Genomic DNA, 20731 nt, shown 5'->3' with positions numbered 1-20731 from the left:
ATCGGGGGGGGGGGGAGAGAAGAGGAGAGGGTGGCGGGCCCCAGGCTGAAACTTCCTTGGTGGGCCCTTAGTGTCCCAGTCCGACCCTGTCCTCTGGGTCCCCTTTTTTTTCCCGCTGGCAGTTCTGGTAGTGCGCAAATTGGCCTGGAGTTTGTGCAACTGCACATGCGTAACGCGTTAGCGCTGGCTTGGTCATGCTCCAGTTGCCGTAAGCATGCATGGTTCATTCATTCTTGTGCAGAACGCTCACAGTGGCGGGTGCGGGATTGAGCCGGGTGGTACTTGTGCGGCTCCCGGCCAAGTAGCACAGTTAATAGCCACCAGCAGGAAAACGGAGGGAACCCAGAGGATGCCAAGGGACCTTGCAGGCTACTAGGGGCTGGAGTAAGCTGCAGTTGAGTTTAGGGCTGCACGGTTTTTCGGTTCAAAACCGAAACCGCGGTTCGTGCCAAGACAATCTGGTGATCGTCAGTATCCTCGGCTTTTTGCTGAGTGCCCGCCCGCTGCCTGCACGCTTGTCTGGCCCGCCTTCCGCTGTGCGCCGATTGGCCCGAGCCGCCAGAAGCAGTGAATATGTATTGTGGTTAATGAGCGGGGGGGGCGGGTCCACTAGAGTGAGCGGCACATAGCTTTACCAATTGCTCTGTACAGCTCCGCCTACCGCTGCCGTCATTCCATCGCTATTCAGCGATTGGTAAAGCTGTGTGTGCCGCTCGCTCAAGTGGACCCGCACCCCCCTGCTCATTAACCATAATGCATATTCACTGCTTCTGGCGGCTCGGGCCAATCGGCGCACAGCGGTGCAGCCAGACAAGCGTGCGGGCAGCGGGCGGGCACTCTGAAAACTGCAGATAGTGACGATAACTATATCGTCTTCACGTGAACCGCCCCTCCAACCCCCCCCCCCCCCCCCCCCTCCCGCTGCCCTCACATGAACCGCCCCCGCTGCCCGGCTCTTAAAAAGGAACTCCAGTGAACACTGCTGACAGTAGCTGCTGCATGGTTTTTGACAGTTGGAAACAGCTGTAACCGCTATTTCCCACAATGCAGCAAGGTTCACAGACAGGAAACTGCCAAGACTACGTTCTTTTCTTGTTCTTGTGGGAGGGGTTTCACCACAATATCAGCCATATAGAGCCCCCTGATGATCCATTTGTGATGGGGTATCAGCTACTGATTGGGATAAAGTTCAATTCTTGGTCGGAGTTTCTCTTAAAGCAATCGTCCGCCTGCAGTATCTGGATAAACTATACTGGGGGCATAGTGAATTTAGTGCCAAAGCGATTTGAAAAAAAATCGTGAAAAATCGCAATTTCAATTTTTACCTAAAATCGTGCAGCCCTAGTTGAGTTGCATTTTTGACATCTGATCAGGATTCCTGTAAAGAGTACCTGCAGCAAAACTGACAGAGCCTGTGATGATGGAGGATTGGGGAGGTTAAATACTTTCCTGTCCTGGGTCATCCCTCTGGCCGGATGATTGCTCCGCCTCCCCTCAGGTTTGGGGCCAGCAACTTATTATTCAAACTGGCAACCGAGGCTCTGGCCACACCCAGCTGCGTAGCCGCCCCCAGCTAGGCAGTTGTGGCCTGATTGGCGGCTGCCAAGCAGAAAAGCTGCTGCCACCGCACAGCACAAGAGGAGGCGGAGCATCACATGCATTGAAGACATTGGACCAGGTGAGTATTAATTTCTAATACACACCCCCCTATCTATCACCATTTAAGGTAGCCATACATTAGGCAATGATGGGCAGATTCAGGCAAGAGACCAATTTCTCTCTGATCGGATCTGACTAAAGAGAGAACTGTTGGCTGGCCATACACTGCAGGCCGATTCCCGATTCATTTCAGCATGAAATATCTTGGGAATCGGCTGCATCCTCACCGCTGTTACCCTAGTGTAAATATACATGTATGTGTGCATATATACATTACCTGTTCTGTGTCGTGGTGCCCTGCATATATACATTACCTGTTCTGTGTCGTGGTGCCCTCCGTCTTCTAAATCCACTGCTCTCTTATTAGCCCTATACATGGCTCCAGGTAGGGCTGTGGAGTTGGAGTCGGAGCAATTTTGGGCGCCTGGAGTCGGAGTTGGGGTCACTTTCATAAACTGTGGAGTGGGGAGTCGAGTCGGATGATTTTTGTACCAAATCCACAGTCCTGGTAAATCTTAGATTAAGGAGCCGGAGTGAAGGAGTCTGAGCTATTTTGGGTACCTGGAGTCGGAGTTTGTGGATTACTAAACTGAGGAGTCGGATGATTTTTACACCGACTCCACAGCCCTGGCGCCAGCGTGGCACTTGTGTGGTGCCACATGCGCTGCGTGCTATGCACCAGCGGCGTGTATAGGGCTAATGCGTAATATGTTGGTGCTTTATAAATAATAATAGAAGAGTGGCCAATTGGGAAGATAGATGGGCACCATGACACAGGACAGGTAATGTACGTACATACATGTGCATTTATACACTGGGGGAATGGTGCTGGGGGTTTTGTTGCTCGGCCAAACATCTCTCATCATCTTTTCATCCGATTCGATAATAATTATCCAATTAGATGATTGACTGGCCACCAAGTCGCTACATGTACGGGTGCCTTTAGACAGAGCCTGTAATGACCGGCTCTGTCATTTTTGCCTCAAGTACTCTTTAAAGCAAATCTGTATTGTTAAAATCGCACAAAAGTAAACATACCAGTGCGTTAGGGGACATCTCCTATTACCCTCTGTCACAATTTTGCCACTCCCCGCCGCATTAAAAGTAGTCAAAAACAGTTTTAGAAAGTTTGTTTATAAACAAACAAAATGGCCACCAAAACAGGAAGTAGGTGGATATACAGTATGTCCACACATAGAAAATACATCCATACACAAGCAGGCTGTATGCAGCCTTCCTTTTGAATCTCAAGAGATCACTTGTGTGTTTACCTTCTGTCCCCCTGCAGCTCTCATCCACTGAATCCTAGTGACAGGATTTGGACAGGCTGTGAGGCTGATCGTTTCTTCCTGCAGACAGCTCTGCCCTGTCTGTAATTCCTCAGTATGTGTCAGCCAGCTCCTTTCACAGCCGAGGAGGATTTTTATCCAGCTCTTTTTCACTGATAAGAGAGCAGAGACACTGCTGGCTTATGTAAATAGCACACACACGGGAGTGTGCATAGAGGGGCCTGGAAAGGGTGTGCATAACAGATCAGCACAGAAGAGTTGGCAGCCTTCCAGACATAGGGCGACAAGTCCGACGGGAAAAATACATTGGGCTCAATTCTGGTAGTTATGTGAGGTAAATATTTTTTTGTAGGTAAAATACCTCATGAGGTATTTTCCTCTTCTTTTATCAATTCTGAAAGATTTTTCTCCATTTCCAAACATGAGATAAAACATGAGGTAAATGCATAGAGTGAGGTAAAACATGAGGTATTTCAGTAGTAAGCCTGCAGCAAAAAAGTAATAGTCTTTAATTGTCTTCCATAAGTTAGGATAGTCTTTGGAAGATTTTTTTTTTTTTTTGAGGAGGGACGGTATATTTGATTATGTAGCAACCTATGAAAAGTAAATTTATAGGCATCCATTTAAAAAAAAATCCAGCTTATTTACCTTTAGAAGCTGGTGGGAGGGGAGGGAGGAGCCCTTTTAGAGGCTGGGGAGGGGGTCTTAGCACTTTTAGAGGCTGGGGGAGGAGTCAGCACTTTTAGAGACTGGGGGTCTGGAGAGAGGGTTACAGCACTTTTACTTTTAGAGGCTGCTGGGGGGGCTCAGAGCACTTTTAACCAGAGGGGGGGGGGGGGAATCGGTGTTTGCCGCAGTTTTACTTAATATTTTTAAAAATAGAGGCTGTGGGTTGGAGCATTTTTACTTTTTTTTCCAACCAGAGGTTGGGGAATGGCAATGTTGAGGGGGGAGGGGGGGGGGGGGCGTGGCAGATGAAGGATTGTACAGGGTTTGTACAGCACTTTTTCTTTTTTTAAAACAAATTGGAAGCTGGGGGGGGGGGGGGATTTGTTGGTCAGATCACTTTTACTTATTTCAGCAAAATATGGAGGCCCTGAACACAGAGCAAGCTGAAAAGGTGCCATGTTATGTGACAGATATCACAATTCTGTCACAGTACTGCATTTATCATGTGGTAGAGCTAGGTCTAATTATGTGAGGTAAAAGACATGCAAACATGCACCTTATTTCACTTCAGAATTCAAGTGTGAGGTATTTCACACTTTATCATGAATTTATAAATAATTTATCTTAATTTATCATGAAATTACATGAGGTAAAACTTTACTTAAACTACCAGAATTCAAAAGTTGATTTCCCTCATGAGGTAAACCCAATTTCATGAGGTAATTATTTACTAAACGCTACCAGAATTGAGCCCATTGATTTATTACAGAGAAGGTGATAGTAGAAAGTGCTGCAGTAAGCCGGAGCACATTAGAATAGGTTTAGGAACTTGTAGGATGGTAGATAAAAGGATGACATTTTTGTTAGAGTCTCTTTAAGGTTTACACCATACCGAATTAAATATGTATCCTGTAAAACCCTGATCCTTTTTCTGTTGCAAATAGATTGGTTTGTTATAATGGCATCCATTTTTTATCTGTTTCACATCTCCACCCACTGGGTTTATCTGTTGCCGTCACATTTGCATTCCTACTTCACTGCTAAAACAGGCGCTCAGGTCAATGCATGGGAGAAGCGCTGGTGTACAGACTGGAGTCCCTCTGGGGCTTTCCATTGGATAGCAACAGACCAATGGGATCCCTTGCTAGTTTGAGGGAGGATTCCTATTGGTCTGTTGCTATCCTATTAGGAGCCTCAGTGCTTGTGCTGGGACTCGCGTATGTCTTATCCCATGCATTGTACACAAGTGGGAGCCTGAAGCTTGTGATGGGGCTCAGATCTGTACACTAGTGCTTCTCCTGTGCATGGATTGAGCTGCTTTGGCAAAAGGTATGTGGCAACCAGCCTAGTTCATTTGACTGATCCAAAAAAATTGTGGACTGCACATACTTACATTCACTCTTTGGAACGAACAGATCAGCTATGAGTAGCGGACGATAGCAATGGATCCTATTACTTTGCATAGGATATCTTTGGATCCGTTTTGTTCCGCTAATCGGAAACTTGTATGCTTGGGTGAACCAGAACAAATCTACTTTTTGGGTCTCTTATTAGCGGACACTGTCTATATTTAGTAAGCCATAATTCCTGTCATTTGGGGGGAACTTTGCCTAACTTATCTTTTATTTTAATATCTGCTTGGTGTACTTGGACACAGGAAGTGTTTCTCTGCATTTGATTTGCTCCATGTCTGTGAGAATGATGGTTGGTTCCTCTGAAATGATTGACCTTTTTCAAATTGTATAAATGGGATTGAGCAAGTTCTGTGGCTCAGCTACTCTGTAGTTTACTTGAACTGCAAAATATGGCTGGATAAGATAGAAGAAAAGGTGTTCATGGTAAAAACTGGCATTTCTGCTGTTTCTTGTCGCCTTTCTATCAGAAGCTAATGGTGGATTTATATGCATGGATTCTACAGTTGTCATGGTATTGGTTGGCTCACGCATTTCCCAGGGCAGATGACAATGGACATGTGGAGAAGGCCCATGCTCAGGGCCTACCATTCAGAAGGGGGCAATTTCCATTCAGAAGGGGGCAATTTCCCCAGAGAAGCTGAGACTGCAGATCACTGGTCTGTATAATACAGCTCTGCTACAGAAATGTCCAGTGATGGTGGGCTTACAGATAAATGTATGTTGGTATGGGAAGGCTAAGTAGAGAGACCATAGATACAGTAAACAGGGTACAGGTTGTAATGAAGAAATGCCCCCAGGGGAACACAACCCATTTAAAGGGTATGTGAAGTAATTCAACAAAATAAGTACTGTATACTCACCTCAGTAAAATTAACCCTCTGCATATTGCAGAGACTTCCCCAATCTTCTTACATCCCTCCATTCCAGCACTGGGTCCCTATAATGCTGAATATGTTGCTTGCAGCCGGGCCTGTGTAAGTCCTGGCCGTACCTGAGCGGTAGCATGCAGCGCCTCCTGCACAGCGTTTCCTCCATGCTGCTGTGCAGGTGTGGCCAGGACTGATGCGGCTGAGCTGGCTGTACCTGTGCGGTAGCATGCAGCGCCTCCTGCACAGCGTTTCCTCCATGCTGCTGTGCAGGTGTGACCAGGATTGGTGCAGCTGAGCTGGCTGTACCTGTGCAGTAGCATGCAGCGCCTCCTGCACAGCGTTTCCTCCATGCTGCTGTGCAGATGTGGCCAGGACTTATGCGGCTGAGATGGCTGTACCTGTGTGGTAGCGTGCAGCGCCTCTTGCTCAGCGTTTCCTCCATGCTGCTGTGCAGGTGTGGCCAGGACTGGTGCGGCTGATCTGGCTGTACCTGTGCGGTAGCATGCAGCCACTCATGCACAGCGTTTCTTCCATGATACTGTGCAGGTGTGGCCAGGACTGGTGCAGCTGAACTGGCAGTACCTGTGCGGTAGCATGCAGCCACTCATGCACAGCGTTTCTTCCATGCTGCTGTGCAGGTGTGGCCAGGACTGGTGCAGCTGAACTGGCTGTACCTGTGCGGTAGCATGCAGCCGCTCATGCACAGCGTTTCTTCCATGCTGCTGTGCAGTTGTGGCCAGGACTGGTGCGGCTAAGCTGGCTGTATCTGTGCGGTAGCAAGCAGCCACTCCTGCACAGCGTTTCCTCCATGCTGCTGTGCAGGTGTGGCCAGGACTGGTGCAGCTGAGCTGGCTGTACCTGAGCAGTAGCATGCAGCCACTCCTGCACAGTGTTTCCTCCATGCTGCTGCGCAGGTGTCGCCAGGACTGGTGCAGCTAAGCTGGCTGTATCTATGCGGTAGCATGCAGCTACTCCTGCACAGTGTTTCCTCCATGCTGCTGTGCAGGTGTGGCCAGGACTGGTGCAGCAGAGCTGGCTGTACCTGTGCGGTAGCATGCAGCGCCTCCTGCACAGCATTTCCTCCATGCTGCTGTGGCCAGGACTGGTGCAGCTGAGCTGGCTGTACCTGAGTGGTAGCATGCAGCCACTCCTGCACAGCGTTTCCTCAATGCTGCTGTGCAGGTGTGGCCAGGGCTGGTGCAGCAGAGCTAGCTGTACCTGTGTGGTAGCATGCAGCCACTCCTGCACAGCGTCTCCTCCATGCTGCTGTGGCCAGGACTGGTGCAGCTGAGCTGGCTGTACCTGTGCGGTAGCATGCAGCCGCTCATGCACAGCGTTTCTTCCATGCTGCTGTGCAGTTGTGGCCAGGACTGGTGCGGCTAAGCTGGCTGTATCTGTGCGGTAGCAAGCAGCCACTCCTGCACAGCGTTTCCTCCATGCTGCTGTGCAGGTGTGGCCAGGACTGGTGCGGCTGAGCTGGCAGTACCTGCACAGTAGCATGCACGCCTGCTGCACAGCGTTTCCTCCATGCTGGCCAGGATTGGTGCAGCTGAGCTTGCTGTTCCTGTGCGGTAGCATGCAGCGCCTCCTGCATAGTGTTTCCTCCATGCTGCTGTGCAGGTGTGGCCAAGACTGGTGCAGCTGAGCTGGCTGTACCTGTGTGGTAGCATGCAGCCACTCCTGTACAGCGTTTCCTCCATGCTGCTGCGCAGGTGTGGCCAGGACTGGTGCAGCTGAGCTGACTGTACCTGTGCGGTATCATGCAGTGCCTCCGGCTCAGCGTTTCCTCCATGCTGCTGTGCAGGTTTGGCCAGGACTGGTGCTGCTGAACTGGCTGTACCTGTGCAGTAGCATGCAGCGCCTCCTGCACAGTGTTTCCTCTATGCTGCTGTGCAGGTGTGGCCAGGGCTGGTGCAGCAGAGCTGGCTGTACCTGTGCAGTAGCATGCAGCGCCTCCTGCACAGCGTTTCCTCCATGCTGCTGCGCAGGTGTGGCCAGGACTGGTGCAGCTGAGCTTGCTGTTCCTGTGCGGTAGCATGCAGTGCCTCCTGCACAGCGTTTCCTCCATGCTGCTGTGCAGGTTTGGCCAGGACTGGTGTGGCTGAACTGGCTGTACCTGTGCAGTAGCATGCAGCCACCCCTGCACAGCGTTTTCTCCATGCTGCTGTGCAGGTGTGTCCAGGACTGGTGCAGCTGAGCTGGCAGTACCTGTGCAGTAGCATGCAGCGCCTCCTGCACAGTGTTTCCTCCATGCTGCTGCGCAGGTGTGGCCAGGACTGGTGCAGCTGAGCTGGCTGTACCTGTGCGGTAGCATGCAGTGCCTCCTGCACAGCGTTTCCTCCATGCTGCTGTGCAGGTTTGGCCAGGACTGGTGCGGCTGAACTGGCTGTACCTGTGCAGTAGCATGCAGCCACCCCTGCACAGCGTTCGTTTTCTCCATGCTGCTGTGCAGGTGTGGCCAGGAATGGTGTGGCTGAGCTGGCTGTACCTGTGCAGTAGCATGCAGCCACTCCTGCACAGCGTTTCCTCCATGCTGCTGTGCAGGTGTGACCAGGATTGGTGCAGCTGAGCTGGCTGTACCTGTGCAGTAGCATGCAGCGCCTCCTGCACAGCGTTTCCTCCATGCTGCTGTGAAGGTGTGGCCAGGAATGGTGCGGCTGAGCTGGCTGTACCTGTGCGGTAGCATGCAGTGCCTTCTGCACAGCGTTTCCTCCATGCTGCTGTGCAGGTGTGGCCAGGACTTGTGCGCCTGAGCTGGCTGTACCTGTGCAGTAGCATGCAGTGCCTCCTGCACAGCGTTTCCTCTATGCTGCTGTGCAGGTGTGGCCAGGACTGGTGCAAGCACAGTGTGGCGGAGCTCCTACACTGAAGGGGCTCGATTGTGAAGATGAAGATTCCGGTCAGCAGCGGTGGGGTACAGGAGGATCTGCGAAGCCTCTGAAGCATCGAGCCTCCCTTTACTCACCTAAGGAGAGGGAAGGTTCTGGGTCCTATTGAACCTTTCTGTTCCTCCTACGGTGCATGCGTTCCAGCACTGGATCTCCGGTTAGCAGTCTCTGAGCAATGGGTCGGAGACTGCTCACTCTGCCGCTACTGGAGGCTTCAGCAATCTTCAGGAGCCCGAGTGGTCTCAGACGGCCGCTCTGCACTGCGAGTGCGCAAGAATGCTCGCTTATGCATGCACAGTACAGATCGGCCCTGGGGCTCCCAAAGATTGCTGAAGCCTGCAGCAGTGGCAGAGTGAGCAGTCTCTGACCCATCGCTCAGAGACCGCTAACCGGAGATCCAGCACTGGAACGTGGGCACCGTAGGAGGAACGGGAAGGCTCTATAGCACCCAGAGCCGTCCCTCTCCTTAGGTGAGTATCTGTTTTTGTTTTTTGTGTTTTTTGTTTTCATTTTGTTTTTCATTTTACTTCAGCTTCTCTTTAAAGGGATACTTAAGTCAAATAAAAAAAATGAGTTTTACTCACCTGGGGCTTCCCTCAGCCCCCTGCAGCTGTGTGGTGCCCTCGTAGCATTGCTCCGATCCTCCTATCCCCGCCGGCGGCTGCTTTCGGTTTCGGCGACAGCCGCCGACAGACTGGGAACGCAAGTGATTCTTCGCGTTCCCAGCCACAATAGCATCCTCTATGCTGTTATTGCGGCCTTCTTGCCGCAATAACAGCATAGAGGGCGCTATTGTGGCTGGGAACGCGAAGAATCACTCGCGTTGCCAGCATGTCGGCGGGTGTCGCTGAAACCGGAAGCAGCCGCCGGCGGGGATAGGGGGATCGGAGCAATGCTACGAGGGCACCGGACAGCTGCAGGGGGCTGAGGGAAGCCCCAGGTGAGTAAAACTCATTTTTTTTATTTGACTTAAGTATCACTTTAAATCCACTTCAAATACTATGAAATTAAATTCCTCAGTGTAGTTTGGCCCTCCTGGTTGGCGGAGCACAGCTCGAGCGTACAAGAAAACATACAACATCTGATCAATTCATTTTATTCAGTCTTTTAATATTACAGGTAAAAAAAATGTAATTGCACAAATCCAAACAGGTTGTGATTTATTTCCTTACAAAAAAAAGTGTTTTAAAATTACAAACCAAACAGAAAACTACTTTTCTTAAATAAAAGTGAAAGTGTTGGAAATCAGAGTCTCAACACTTACAGTGCAGCAAATGATGTTGTTGCCATTTTTGTTCATGAGCTGTGTGGAAGTAAAATCATCAGTTTACAGCATGACTTCAGTGCATAGAAAGGTACTACTTAAGGTGGCCATACACTTTGCAGCAGATTCAACCACCAGATAGATTTCTGTCAGATGCCTGTCTAGTCAAATCTGACAGGAATCTATCTATATGATGTGTGCCACACGCGAGGAACAGCTTTCCAATAGAGTTCAGAATGAATTCTATTGGAAATCGATAAAAAAAAATCTATCTAAATGCATTATTGCACCATTAAATGCAATACAACTCTATGGGCCATCGATCTGCTGCCAGCAGCAGATGGACCTAGATTTTCCATCCCGTCAGATAGATCAAATTGATCGAAATCGATCAATTTGCTGATTTCAAAGAATCAATTTTTGATCAATTGATCGATTCTATAGAATCAATCAATGGCTTAAATCGACTAGTGTATTGGCCCATTTAAGGCCCATTTCCACTAGATAAGAATTCACCTGTTTTTTTCAAAAAGTAAAAGTCCTGTCTTAGGGCTGGAACCCACAAGAGCGTTTTTTTGAGCATTTTGCCAGCGCTGCGATACGCTAGCGTTTTGCCAAAACGCTCAGCTGATGTTAATGGATGGGGCAACTTCCACAGGAGCGTTTGCGTTTCCCAGAAACGCAAACGCAGGACCTGCAGCATTTTGGGAGCGTTAGCGCTTCAATGTAAAGTATTAAAACGCTAGCAGAAACGCTCAGCAAAACCTAAACTGAGCGGTTTTGCTAGCGTTTTGCGGTTCAGCACACTGTAACAAAATTAAAAATAATTCACAGGACCAATCAGGATAAAAACGCAAAACGCTACACAACCGCTGAGGAAAAAAATACACTGTTGCAAAACGCGACCGAAAACTCGCATGAATCCGCTTGCAAACCGATCATGCAAAACGCTAGCGGTTGCGTTTTGCGTTTGCGGATTTCAGTGGGTTCCAGGCCTTATAGCAGGGTGATTTCTACGTACCCTTTCCACTAAATCCGAATTTTCGCATGAGTGAAAAAACTGACAGCCTGCAGCAATTTTTTGGGACATCACCTCGTTTTTGGACATGATTGTCAATAAACGGTTCTAGATGCATGATAACAGTTTTACATTTTTCTTTCCTTGTGAAAATTTGCACACATAATAAATTACAACAAGCCTGTAGTAGAAACAAAGCCTCACTCAAATAGAGCCACATTAGTCCATGCCATGCACTGATGAGGATCAACCAGTACAAAACAGTCTATGCATGGTAGGTTATTGTGGCTCTATACAATTTACAAGCTGACACACCATTGCATTCCAGCGGATCTGGAGGTGTGGCTGGCTTACAGGGACATCAAAGAGATGATTTACATATCAAGCAGTGATGCATTGTGGCAGACATCATATGCGCACTCCAGTGTCAATAATCATAAATGCCTCTGCTTTAGGAAGGCAAACTTTTTTGTTTTGTATCAAATTAGAAATAAAGTGTTTTACAAATTGATCTTTTTACCCAGTCACTGGATATTATACTGCACAGACAGGGACGTAGGAAGACACACACACAATCTTTATGTACAATACTGTAATGTATACACTTCATTTTTACATGATTAACATTGCATATCACATGACCCTCCTGTTTCTTCATATTACAGTGTACATGGCATAACTTGGTTTTCTATGAAGAATACAGATGGTTTTATTTTTCACACAATTAAACAACTAACTTACAACACTGACACATGAGTTCATTACAAGCACATGGAAAGCATAAATCCTGTCTGTAGCGAATTAGTGCTGTTAGAGGTGCTGCATTCTCTTCATGCCTGTGATTGTGCGCAGTGTAACCGAGATCTGCACTATAAGCCGCAGCAGCCAGTGCGTGCCGCGCGGTTATAATATTCCTCTACATACTGTGAAACTGCTTCAACCTGAATTATTGGCAGAGGCTGAAGGGCAACGCTGAAAACCACACCGCAGATTGTGAGAGATGTAACTTGCTATCATTAGTGCTAGCCTTGACGTATAGTATATATCATTACAGATGGATCCCATAGCAGAATGTATGGTATGGAGCTCAGATGGAAAGGTTTCAGAGATACTGTATACCTCGTTGGCTGGTGCGTATCTGAGATTTATATCAGATGTGCTGCATGTTTATTACAGTATTCTGCCACTTGTGTTGGGTGCTGAATTGCAGTGTTATCATCAGCTTGGGAATAAAGGTGATGATCTGTAGTAGTTGCAGAGTGGGAGCTGGATCTACACACTTACAGTGGCGACTTGGTTGAATATGGTGCTGGGCTGCTCAAGTTAGACCACTAGAAAAGACAAAAGAGCGCTCTCAGCGTGATGTAAAAACAAGTGGTGCCAACAAGGGACATTACACTGAGAGTGCTCTATTGTCGCCTATGCAGTAGGTTTGCCGCACTCTCCTTGACTTGGACAAATATGTTTGCCTAGTGGTTACCATCCTGGTTACATGTGTGACTGGGTGGCACTAGTGCCGCCATAAGAATTACTCTCGATTGGAGATGGTCAGTGAGTTGCTATAAACCTCGCCTTGCATGCAAATTTCATGCATATTGTATTCAGCTTAATGTGGAGCTGAACTCTTGCACAGAACAGAAGGAAAACATAGAGAAATGCACCCTGTATGTATTCACAGAGTGTAGCCTGTCTGCTTCCTCCACATTTGCAAGGTAATTTGATCTCTCAGCTTTGTCAGCTTAGCAATCTCCTCTGCCACGGCAGAGCAGCTAATTTGATAGCACAGGATGTTTACAATATGTCTGCTTCCATGAAAGCAGAAAGTAGACACACTGCAGATGTATTGCAGGATTTGTATCAGCCGTAACAAATAAATGTTTTTCTGTAAAGGTTATGATGCTGCTGCTTATGTTTTAGAGCAGAGAGGAAGTTCTGAGTTCAGGTCCACGTTAAACCTGGGCCAGCCAGATGGGCTCCCTGCCAGCTTTGATTGCCCTATTTCATGCTGCATACAATTTTCCTGAAATTTGCATGTGAGGTGAAACAGTTATCACCAGCTTACTGACCATCTCTGCTCTGCTGGAGATGTACACTGCGCCAGCCCAGGAGAGGCCGCACCAGCAGTGCTAGGCCAGGAGCTGAACAGCACATGGCCAGTATGGTCACAACTAGGGATGGGCAGTGACATGCTAAATAATAGCTGGTCAAATGTAGTTACCATAAATATGGACCAATCAAAAACATCCACAGCATTTTGAGGCAACTTAGATTGAATGGGCAACAAGCATGGATTTTTTGCTCCTCATTGACCATCCCTAGTGATTTCTGATCAAGAAGATGATCGGATTCAGTGTTCTCCCCAGAAATGTTTTCCAGCCGGGTGGCTTGAAAAAGTAGCCGGGTGGGACAATATGAGAGAATGCAGGGCCAGTGTTTCTGTGTGCATCTCTGCTTATAGCAAAGGAGGAGATGAGCCGATGACAGCTGAGTGCTCTTCAAAACTAGCCGGGTGGAGCACCCGGCTAAAAGAGCCTGGGGAGAACACTGGGATTCAGTAAAAAATATACAGCCTATTGATTAGCAGCAACCGATCCCAAGATCAAAATCGACCTTTCTTGATGATGATTATTATTGATTTGTATAGAGCCAGCATCTTCCACAGCGCTAACAGATCAGAAGCTCATACGCCCCCAACCTCCCCCTGAGTTTGCATCAACTTATATCTTAATTGGCTATCATAGAATATTCCATTTGTTAGGCATCTTTGGTAAGGGAGAGGATGTGGCAGAGGTTTTGCAATTTTAAAGGAAATCTTAAGTGGAAAAACAGTTTAACTTGCCTGGGGTTTCTAGCAGCCCCCTGGAGTCAATGTGTTCCCACAACGTGCTTCTGAGTCCCTCCGGCCAGCAGTGGTGACCCCCGCAAAGATGACCCGTCACTGCCAGTTGCCCGATACTGTGCCTCCTCATCCTGCTCACATGGCCAAGAGCGTTCTGCACATGCTAAAACAGCTACTGCACATGCGCAGAGCGCTCTTGGCCACGGGAGCGTGATCAGGGCTGCGCAGTAGCGGCCAGGTCACCGCTCCTGGCTGGAGGGACTCAGAAGCACATTGTAGGCATGGGATGATTCCGGGGGGCTGCTAGAAGCCCTAGGTAAGTTAAAGGGACTCCGAGCAGTGCAGAAACTATGGAAAGCTGCATATCAATTTAAAGCTCTCTTTCTCCTCTTTCCAATGATATATAAACCACCGCCCAACGCCTTTTAATTTTCGCTATTTTCGCGATTAAAATTGCAGCGGCCGCGATTTCAATCGCGAAAATAGAGAAAACTAAAAGGCGTAGGGCGACTATTTAGGTGTCGCGAGAAAGAGGAGAAAGAGAGCTTTAAAATGATATCCATCCTTCCATAGTTACATTGTATTACACAGGGCGACTTTTTCCTAAAGTCAGCAGCTCCATTCTGCTGAATGGAGCTGCTGACACTGGGGAAAGTGTCGTCCTGTGTAATACAAGTAACTATGGAAAGATGGATATCATTTTAAAGCTCTCTTTCTCCTCTTTCTGGCGACACCTAAATCGTCGCCCTACGCTTTTTAGTGTTCTTTATTTTCGCGATTGAAATCACAGCCGCAGCAATTTCAGTCGCGAAAATAGTGAAAACTAAAAGGCGTAGGGCGGTGGTTTATATATCATTGGAAAGAGGAGAAAGAGAGCTTTAAAATGATATGCAGCTTTCCATAGTTTCTGCACTGCTCGGAGTCCCTTTAAACTGTTTGGTTTTTTTGTTGTTGTTTTTTTTTACTCAAAGGGAACTTGAGTTGAGAGAAATATGGAGGCTGCCATATTTATATCTTTGTTAATGCCAGTTGCATGGCAGCCCTGTTGATCTTCTGACATAAGTAGTATGTAAGTAATAGTATAAATAACTATTTTATAATAGGCACACAGGCAAGCTTGTTCAGGCAGTGCAAACAATGCGGCTGCAGAGCAAAGAGCGATTGCATGATGTTTGCTGAAGCAAGGTCACTGGATTATGTGGCCTGACTGATTGCCCTTTGCACTTCACCTTATTAATGACACATAACTGGCATGTACCTCGCTGAGGGCTGGCTGCCATTTACATCATGGATGAACACAATATCTTCAGTGCAGAGGTAAGGCCCATACACACGTCGGATTTACGCGAACGATGGGTCGTTTGAACGTCCCGTCGTTCGCACGCTAAATCGGGCGTGTGTACAGACTGTCGTTCACTTGATAAGGGTGGGTTTGAGCGATCAAACTCACCCTTATCAAGTGAACGACAGTCTGTACACACGCCCGATTTAGCGGGCGAACGACGGGACGTTCAAACGACCCGTCGTTCGCGGAAATCCGACGTGTGTATGGGCCTTAAGGCCTAGTGCACACCGAGCGGTTTTTGGAGCGATCCGCCGGCAGCATCCGCCTGTAAAAACGCTTGGCTAATGTATTGCAATGGGATGGTGCACACCGGCGGTTTGAGGTTTTTGCCAAGCCGCAAACGCACCTCCTGCTGCACGTTTGCGGTTTTCGGAAGCGTTTCGTCCTCAATGTAAAGTATAGGAAAAACGCAAACCTCTCTGAAAAACGCTACTTCAGAGCGGTTTGCCAGGTGTTTTTGTTACAGAAGCTGTTCAGTAACAGCTTTTACTGTAACAATATGTGTAATCTGCTACACAAAAACGCACCCAAAACCGCTAGGTATGTTTAGAAAACATCTCTAAACATACCTAGAATCGCTCTGAAATCAGCTCCCAAAACCGCTAGCATATTGCGGATCTGCTAGCGGTTTTGGTGTGCACTGGGCCAAACAAGTGCAAACCTCTAGCTATGGGCTACAAAGGCACTTTCCTTTCCTCCGATACTTACACATTGATAGATCTACATTTTTATAACCGCTGTAATGTTATGGGCTTGATTCACAAAGCGGTGCTAACCTACTTAGCACGTCTAAAGTCTTTAGACGTGCTAACCAGGGTGCTAAGTAGGTTAGCACCAGATTTCTCAATCAGATCGCGCACAAAGTTTTGCGCGCAAAGTCCCATAGGCTTTAATGGGCACTTCGCGCGGAGCACTCTGTGCAGTGCGCGCGTAAAGTTTTACGCACGAAAAGCTTGTTTAGACGTGCTAAGGGGGTTTTCACAGGCGTGCTAACAGTTAGCACCGCTTTGTGAATCAAGCCCCATGTCTCAGATAACAGGCATGGAATTTCAGTGTTAGAATGTGTAGTGTACTCACTATAACCTATGTAGCTGCCACACTAGGCAACCTCTGAAACACGTTCCTACAGGCAAACAATAGAACTGCCTTATGGGCTCTGCCTTGACACGGGAGACCTGGGTTTGAATCTTGGCTCTTCCTGTGCAGTAAGCCTGCACGTATTTAGTAAGGAGATCTTGGGCAAGACTCCCTAAAACTGCTACTGAGCGTGCTCTAGTGGCTGCAGCTCTGGCACTTTAAGTCCACCAGGAGAAACGCGCGATATAAATGTTGTGTCTCTTGTCTTTTTTCAGAGTAATGTGTTTGAACAACATCGCTTGTTTGTTTGCGCAGACTTTACTCTAGCATGTGTACCGACCTTTATTTTGCTCTTAGAAGATTTGTTTTTATTTTAAAGAGCACCTCCGACCACCCAAAAAAAGTTTGAATGGCAATACATACTGTATATGTAATCTATGCACTGTGTACAGTTAGATTAACATATATATATAAAGTTTACATCCGGTACATTGTAGTGGATAGAACAGACTCACATTTATATCTGTAGTATAACTTCCTTCTTTCTCCTCATGCTGAAGCCTTGCTATAATACACCTTCAGCATTATGTGGTTCCCTCCCCTGCCCCTCCCTCCCTGTCTCTGCCTGCCTGGATCAAATTACTTCTCTTTTCACAGTGTGTAGAGAGAGGAGAGACAGCAGAACAGCTGCAGCCTGTCTTATCATGTCTGTTTGCTATAATTCTTACTTCAGATATCTGTCTGCCTGCCTGTATTAGATCACATGGACATGGGGGTAGAGTTTATGACATCAATCCCCCAGTATCCTTTGCACCCATGGTTTGGAAAGAAAACAATCTCCCGGTCCCAATTTCACACGGGGTGGGGATTTCAAGACCATATGTGGAATGCGGACCCTAGGGTGAGAAAATCACACTTTATTATGTGTGATTTTATATATCTTGCCAACTTGTTAGGTTTAAAGCAAAATATAATTTAGGTAGTACTTAAGAAATGTTATGAGATACTGTAATGCTGCCAAAGCCAAAGCCAGTAAAACATGACCATGGCTGGAAATGCCAGATATTCTGCATTGCTACGTCAGTATAGCTGCTTTGGTAACTTTTTTTCCCCCTATGTTCCCTGGACACACTATAAAATGATGGCAGTGGCTTTTGGCATGGTGACAGGCTGCATTGTATATAATAAGCACAGTGCAGTATAAAAGAAATATGCATATAAAAGAAAGCAGCTTAGAGTTTGGTAAATGAATAAGCGAGCGTCCTACTTTGCAGCATGTATGTACAGTATATAGAACCTGTGTGCATAGTTCAAGGAGACTGTGCCGCAGCTGTTTACATACAGAGCATCCATCATGTGTCACAGCGCAGTTTAACGGCCGCAGTGATCTGTCAGCCACACTTTACTGAATATTTTTTTTTTATCTTTACCACTATTTGACCAGTGGAGTAGCTAAGGAGCTATGGGCTCCGGTGCGAGTTTTACATGGAGCCCCCCCCCCCCTAAACACTCTATACATAACAATTGATATGGCGCACCAAAACCTGTAAAGAACAACCACAGTGTCAGAGGTGCAAGAAGGGGATGGGGAGCAGCGTGTTAATGATTATTATCATTCAAAGCATCTATAGAAGTGATCATTAAAAGCACAGGACCAATAGAGAGCTAATACTGTGGTTGAGGGAGGGCCCCGGTGTGGTAGAGACTTCTGCAACCCCTATTACTACGCCACTGTACTTTGACTGTTTGAATTTCCATAAAATAGGACATTAGGACCCTACACCAGGGTTGCTGTGCTCAGTGCAGTTACCCGGCAGGCTCTGCTGATATCCATGGATTCCCCGCATTTCCAACACTGCTCCAGTTGGTGGTCAGAGTGGATACTGAGCCCCCACCTGCTCTTGGGCCCCATAGTGCTATGGGACTAAACCCCCTAGTCTGAGTGCTGCCACTGCTTGAGGTTCAGTGAGCACCTCTAAGGCCCCTCCCACTACAGTGCAAACCTAAAAAAAGGTTCTTGGGCAGGGGTCATACGTGGCGAAATCACATGCAGGAAAGCACATAATGTTGTCCTATGGGCCTACTGCGATTTCAGGAATCCACTTCGGTTCAGGCGTGCGATCTTGGTGTGTAGTACTTGCACCGCTTTACTGCATGCAATTTGTCAGTGAAAATCTGTAGCTACTGTAACAACTGGCTGCGTTTCAACATAGGCAAACTCTAGGAACACATCATTTGCATTTTGCAGTGTGATTTCGCATTGTGTAAAATCACCTGCGCTTAGGGATGCTCTCACAAGTAAATTCGAGTGCCTAAGCACTGAAATTCGTGATTTCAAGTGAGCATTAATTACTGTAGGTGTGCTGTGGGACATAATGGGTTATTTACCCATAAATCCATTTCATCCCTGCGCTCCAAATAGCTTGCATGCATCCTGTTGGACACGTTGCAAGCCGGAAGGAGGAAGTGCGGGTTGGCGAGGCTTGCAATGCGCCCAATAGGACGCAGGGAGGACGCGGATTTATGGGTAAATAATCCCTTATGTTCCCGCCGCACACTTGCTGTAATTAATGCTCCTTTAAATCACAAATTCGAGTGCTTAGGTGACGTCAGTGTTTCTCAAACCTGTCCTTGTGATTTCCCAACGGTGCATGTTTTGCAGACAGTCTCACCTATGCACAGGTGGGGTAATTAGTTTCTCAGCTACATGGAATCCACCCAGCTGAGACACTAATCACCCCACCTGTGCATAAGTGAGGGCCCGTTTTCACTAGTGCAGGGCGATTCCGTTGCAGAAAATGCGAAAACGAAATTCACATGCGTATGCGATTGAAAACGCCTTAAAATGTGCATCTGTTTGTAAGTATGCGAATTTAAAGAGAAACTCAGACCAAGAATTGAACTTTATCCAAATCAGTAGCTGATACCCCCTTTTACATGAGAAATCTATTCCTTTTCACAAACAGACCATCAGGGGGCGTTGTATGGCTGATATTGTGGTGAAACCCCTCCCACAAAGAAATTCTGAGTACGTACTCTTGGCAGTTTCCTGTCTGTAAACCCTGTTGCATTGTGGGAAATAGCTGTTTACAGCTGTTTCCAACTGCCATAACAGCAAGCAGCAGCTACATCACTTGCCAGCAGTAAAAATGTCACCATGTGATAAATGTCAGAATATAAATCGGGGATTTAAAAGATTTTACAATGGGCAAACACAGACTAAATCATTAATACATAATTAATGTAAAAATGAAGCATTTTGTTCTTACATTATTTTCACTGGAGTTCCTCTTTAACCATGTTAGTGCCTGTGTGCTTTTACATTGATTTTAAGCGAAAACGTACTCAAATACGCATGGAAAATTCGCATAATGAAAACGCAGGCGAATTTCCAATTAAATACAATACAGGCGAATCACACACTAGCCTTGCGGTGTGCAAATTCTGATGGCTCTGCTGTGTAGATTTTTTCTGCACAGTCCACCGCACAGAATTTCTGACAAGTGGAAACAGGCCCATTGATTTATGTAGGTTATGCGAATCTGAATACAGAAAACGCATGCAGATTCGCTCTAGTGGAAACGGGCCCGAAGCTGTCTGCAAATCATGCACTGTTGGGGAGTCACGAGGACAGGTTTGAGAAACACTGGCTTAGGCACTCGAATTTACTCGTGAGAGCATCCCTACCTGCGCTTCCCCTGAGTGTGACCCTTGCCTTTTCACACTTTACGTTTGCCAGCGTTCCGCTTGTAATACTAGTATAGAAAACACTGAGGTTTGTTGATCAGAAAGTAATGTCATTTTACAGGCCTATCCTAACGCAAATACTGGCCACACGCTTTGGGATAATGATTGTCTACTGAAATGATCACCATTTCACAAATAGGATTGATTCAGCTAAATTGGACGGTTAAGTGATTGGGAATGGAACATTTTTTGATTGGATCAATGTGTTTCTAAACCAATCAAACATTTTTATTTATTTTTTGCGCTTGTTTTAGAAGTGATTGCACATCCCACATTTGGAATATATGCCTCTTTATACTTATGTGTACTCTGCTGTCTCTGTACTATCAGTTGTCCGCATATGTTGATGTGTACATTGAGGCTAAATTCACAGCGGGACGTTGCACTGTAGCATGACTTTAACGTCATAAAGAAAAGTCGCACATAACGTGCGTTGACACACATTAACTCATTGTCTTAAGGCACATATGCTTAGGTCATAATCCGCTACAGCAGATTTTTACCATTTTCATTTTTAGGGCTGGTGCACACCGAGCGGCTTTTTGGGCGTTTTCAGATCCGCTTGCGGCTGCGGATCTGCTTGGTCAATGTATCTCAATGGGGTGGTGCACACCAGAGCGGCAGGCGTTTTGCAGAAACGAAAAATGCCTGG

The 20731-nt window shown here is 47.1% G+C and overlaps 1 protein-coding gene across 3 annotated transcripts in view; it reads left to right on the top strand.

Annotated features, from left to right (window-relative positions):
- FAM217B (family with sequence similarity 217 member B) overlaps nucleotides 1–20731 on the top strand; it is an 80889-nt gene that overhangs the window by 1276 nt on the left and 58882 nt on the right. For all 3 annotated transcript variants that reach the window (XR_011025266.1, XR_011025267.1, XM_068263294.1), the window contains exon 2: nucleotides 12126–12201. Coding sequence is in view for 1 of the 3 variants with exons in the window: in XM_068263294.1 (XP_068119395.1) it covers nucleotides 12163–12201 (39 nt within the window). In the remaining 2 variants the exon portion in view is untranslated. The remainder of the gene's footprint in view (nucleotides 1–12125; nucleotides 12202–20731) is intronic.

The sequence above is a fragment of the Hyperolius riggenbachi genome, chromosome 12 (genome assembly GCF_040937935.1).
Source record: "Hyperolius riggenbachi isolate aHypRig1 chromosome 12, aHypRig1.pri, whole genome shotgun sequence".
Lineage (NCBI taxonomy): Eukaryota > Metazoa > Chordata > Amphibia > Anura > Hyperoliidae > Hyperolius > Hyperolius riggenbachi.
The sequence above is the reverse complement of the archived record's forward strand: the minus strand, read 5'-3'. Positions and strand labels throughout refer to the sequence as shown.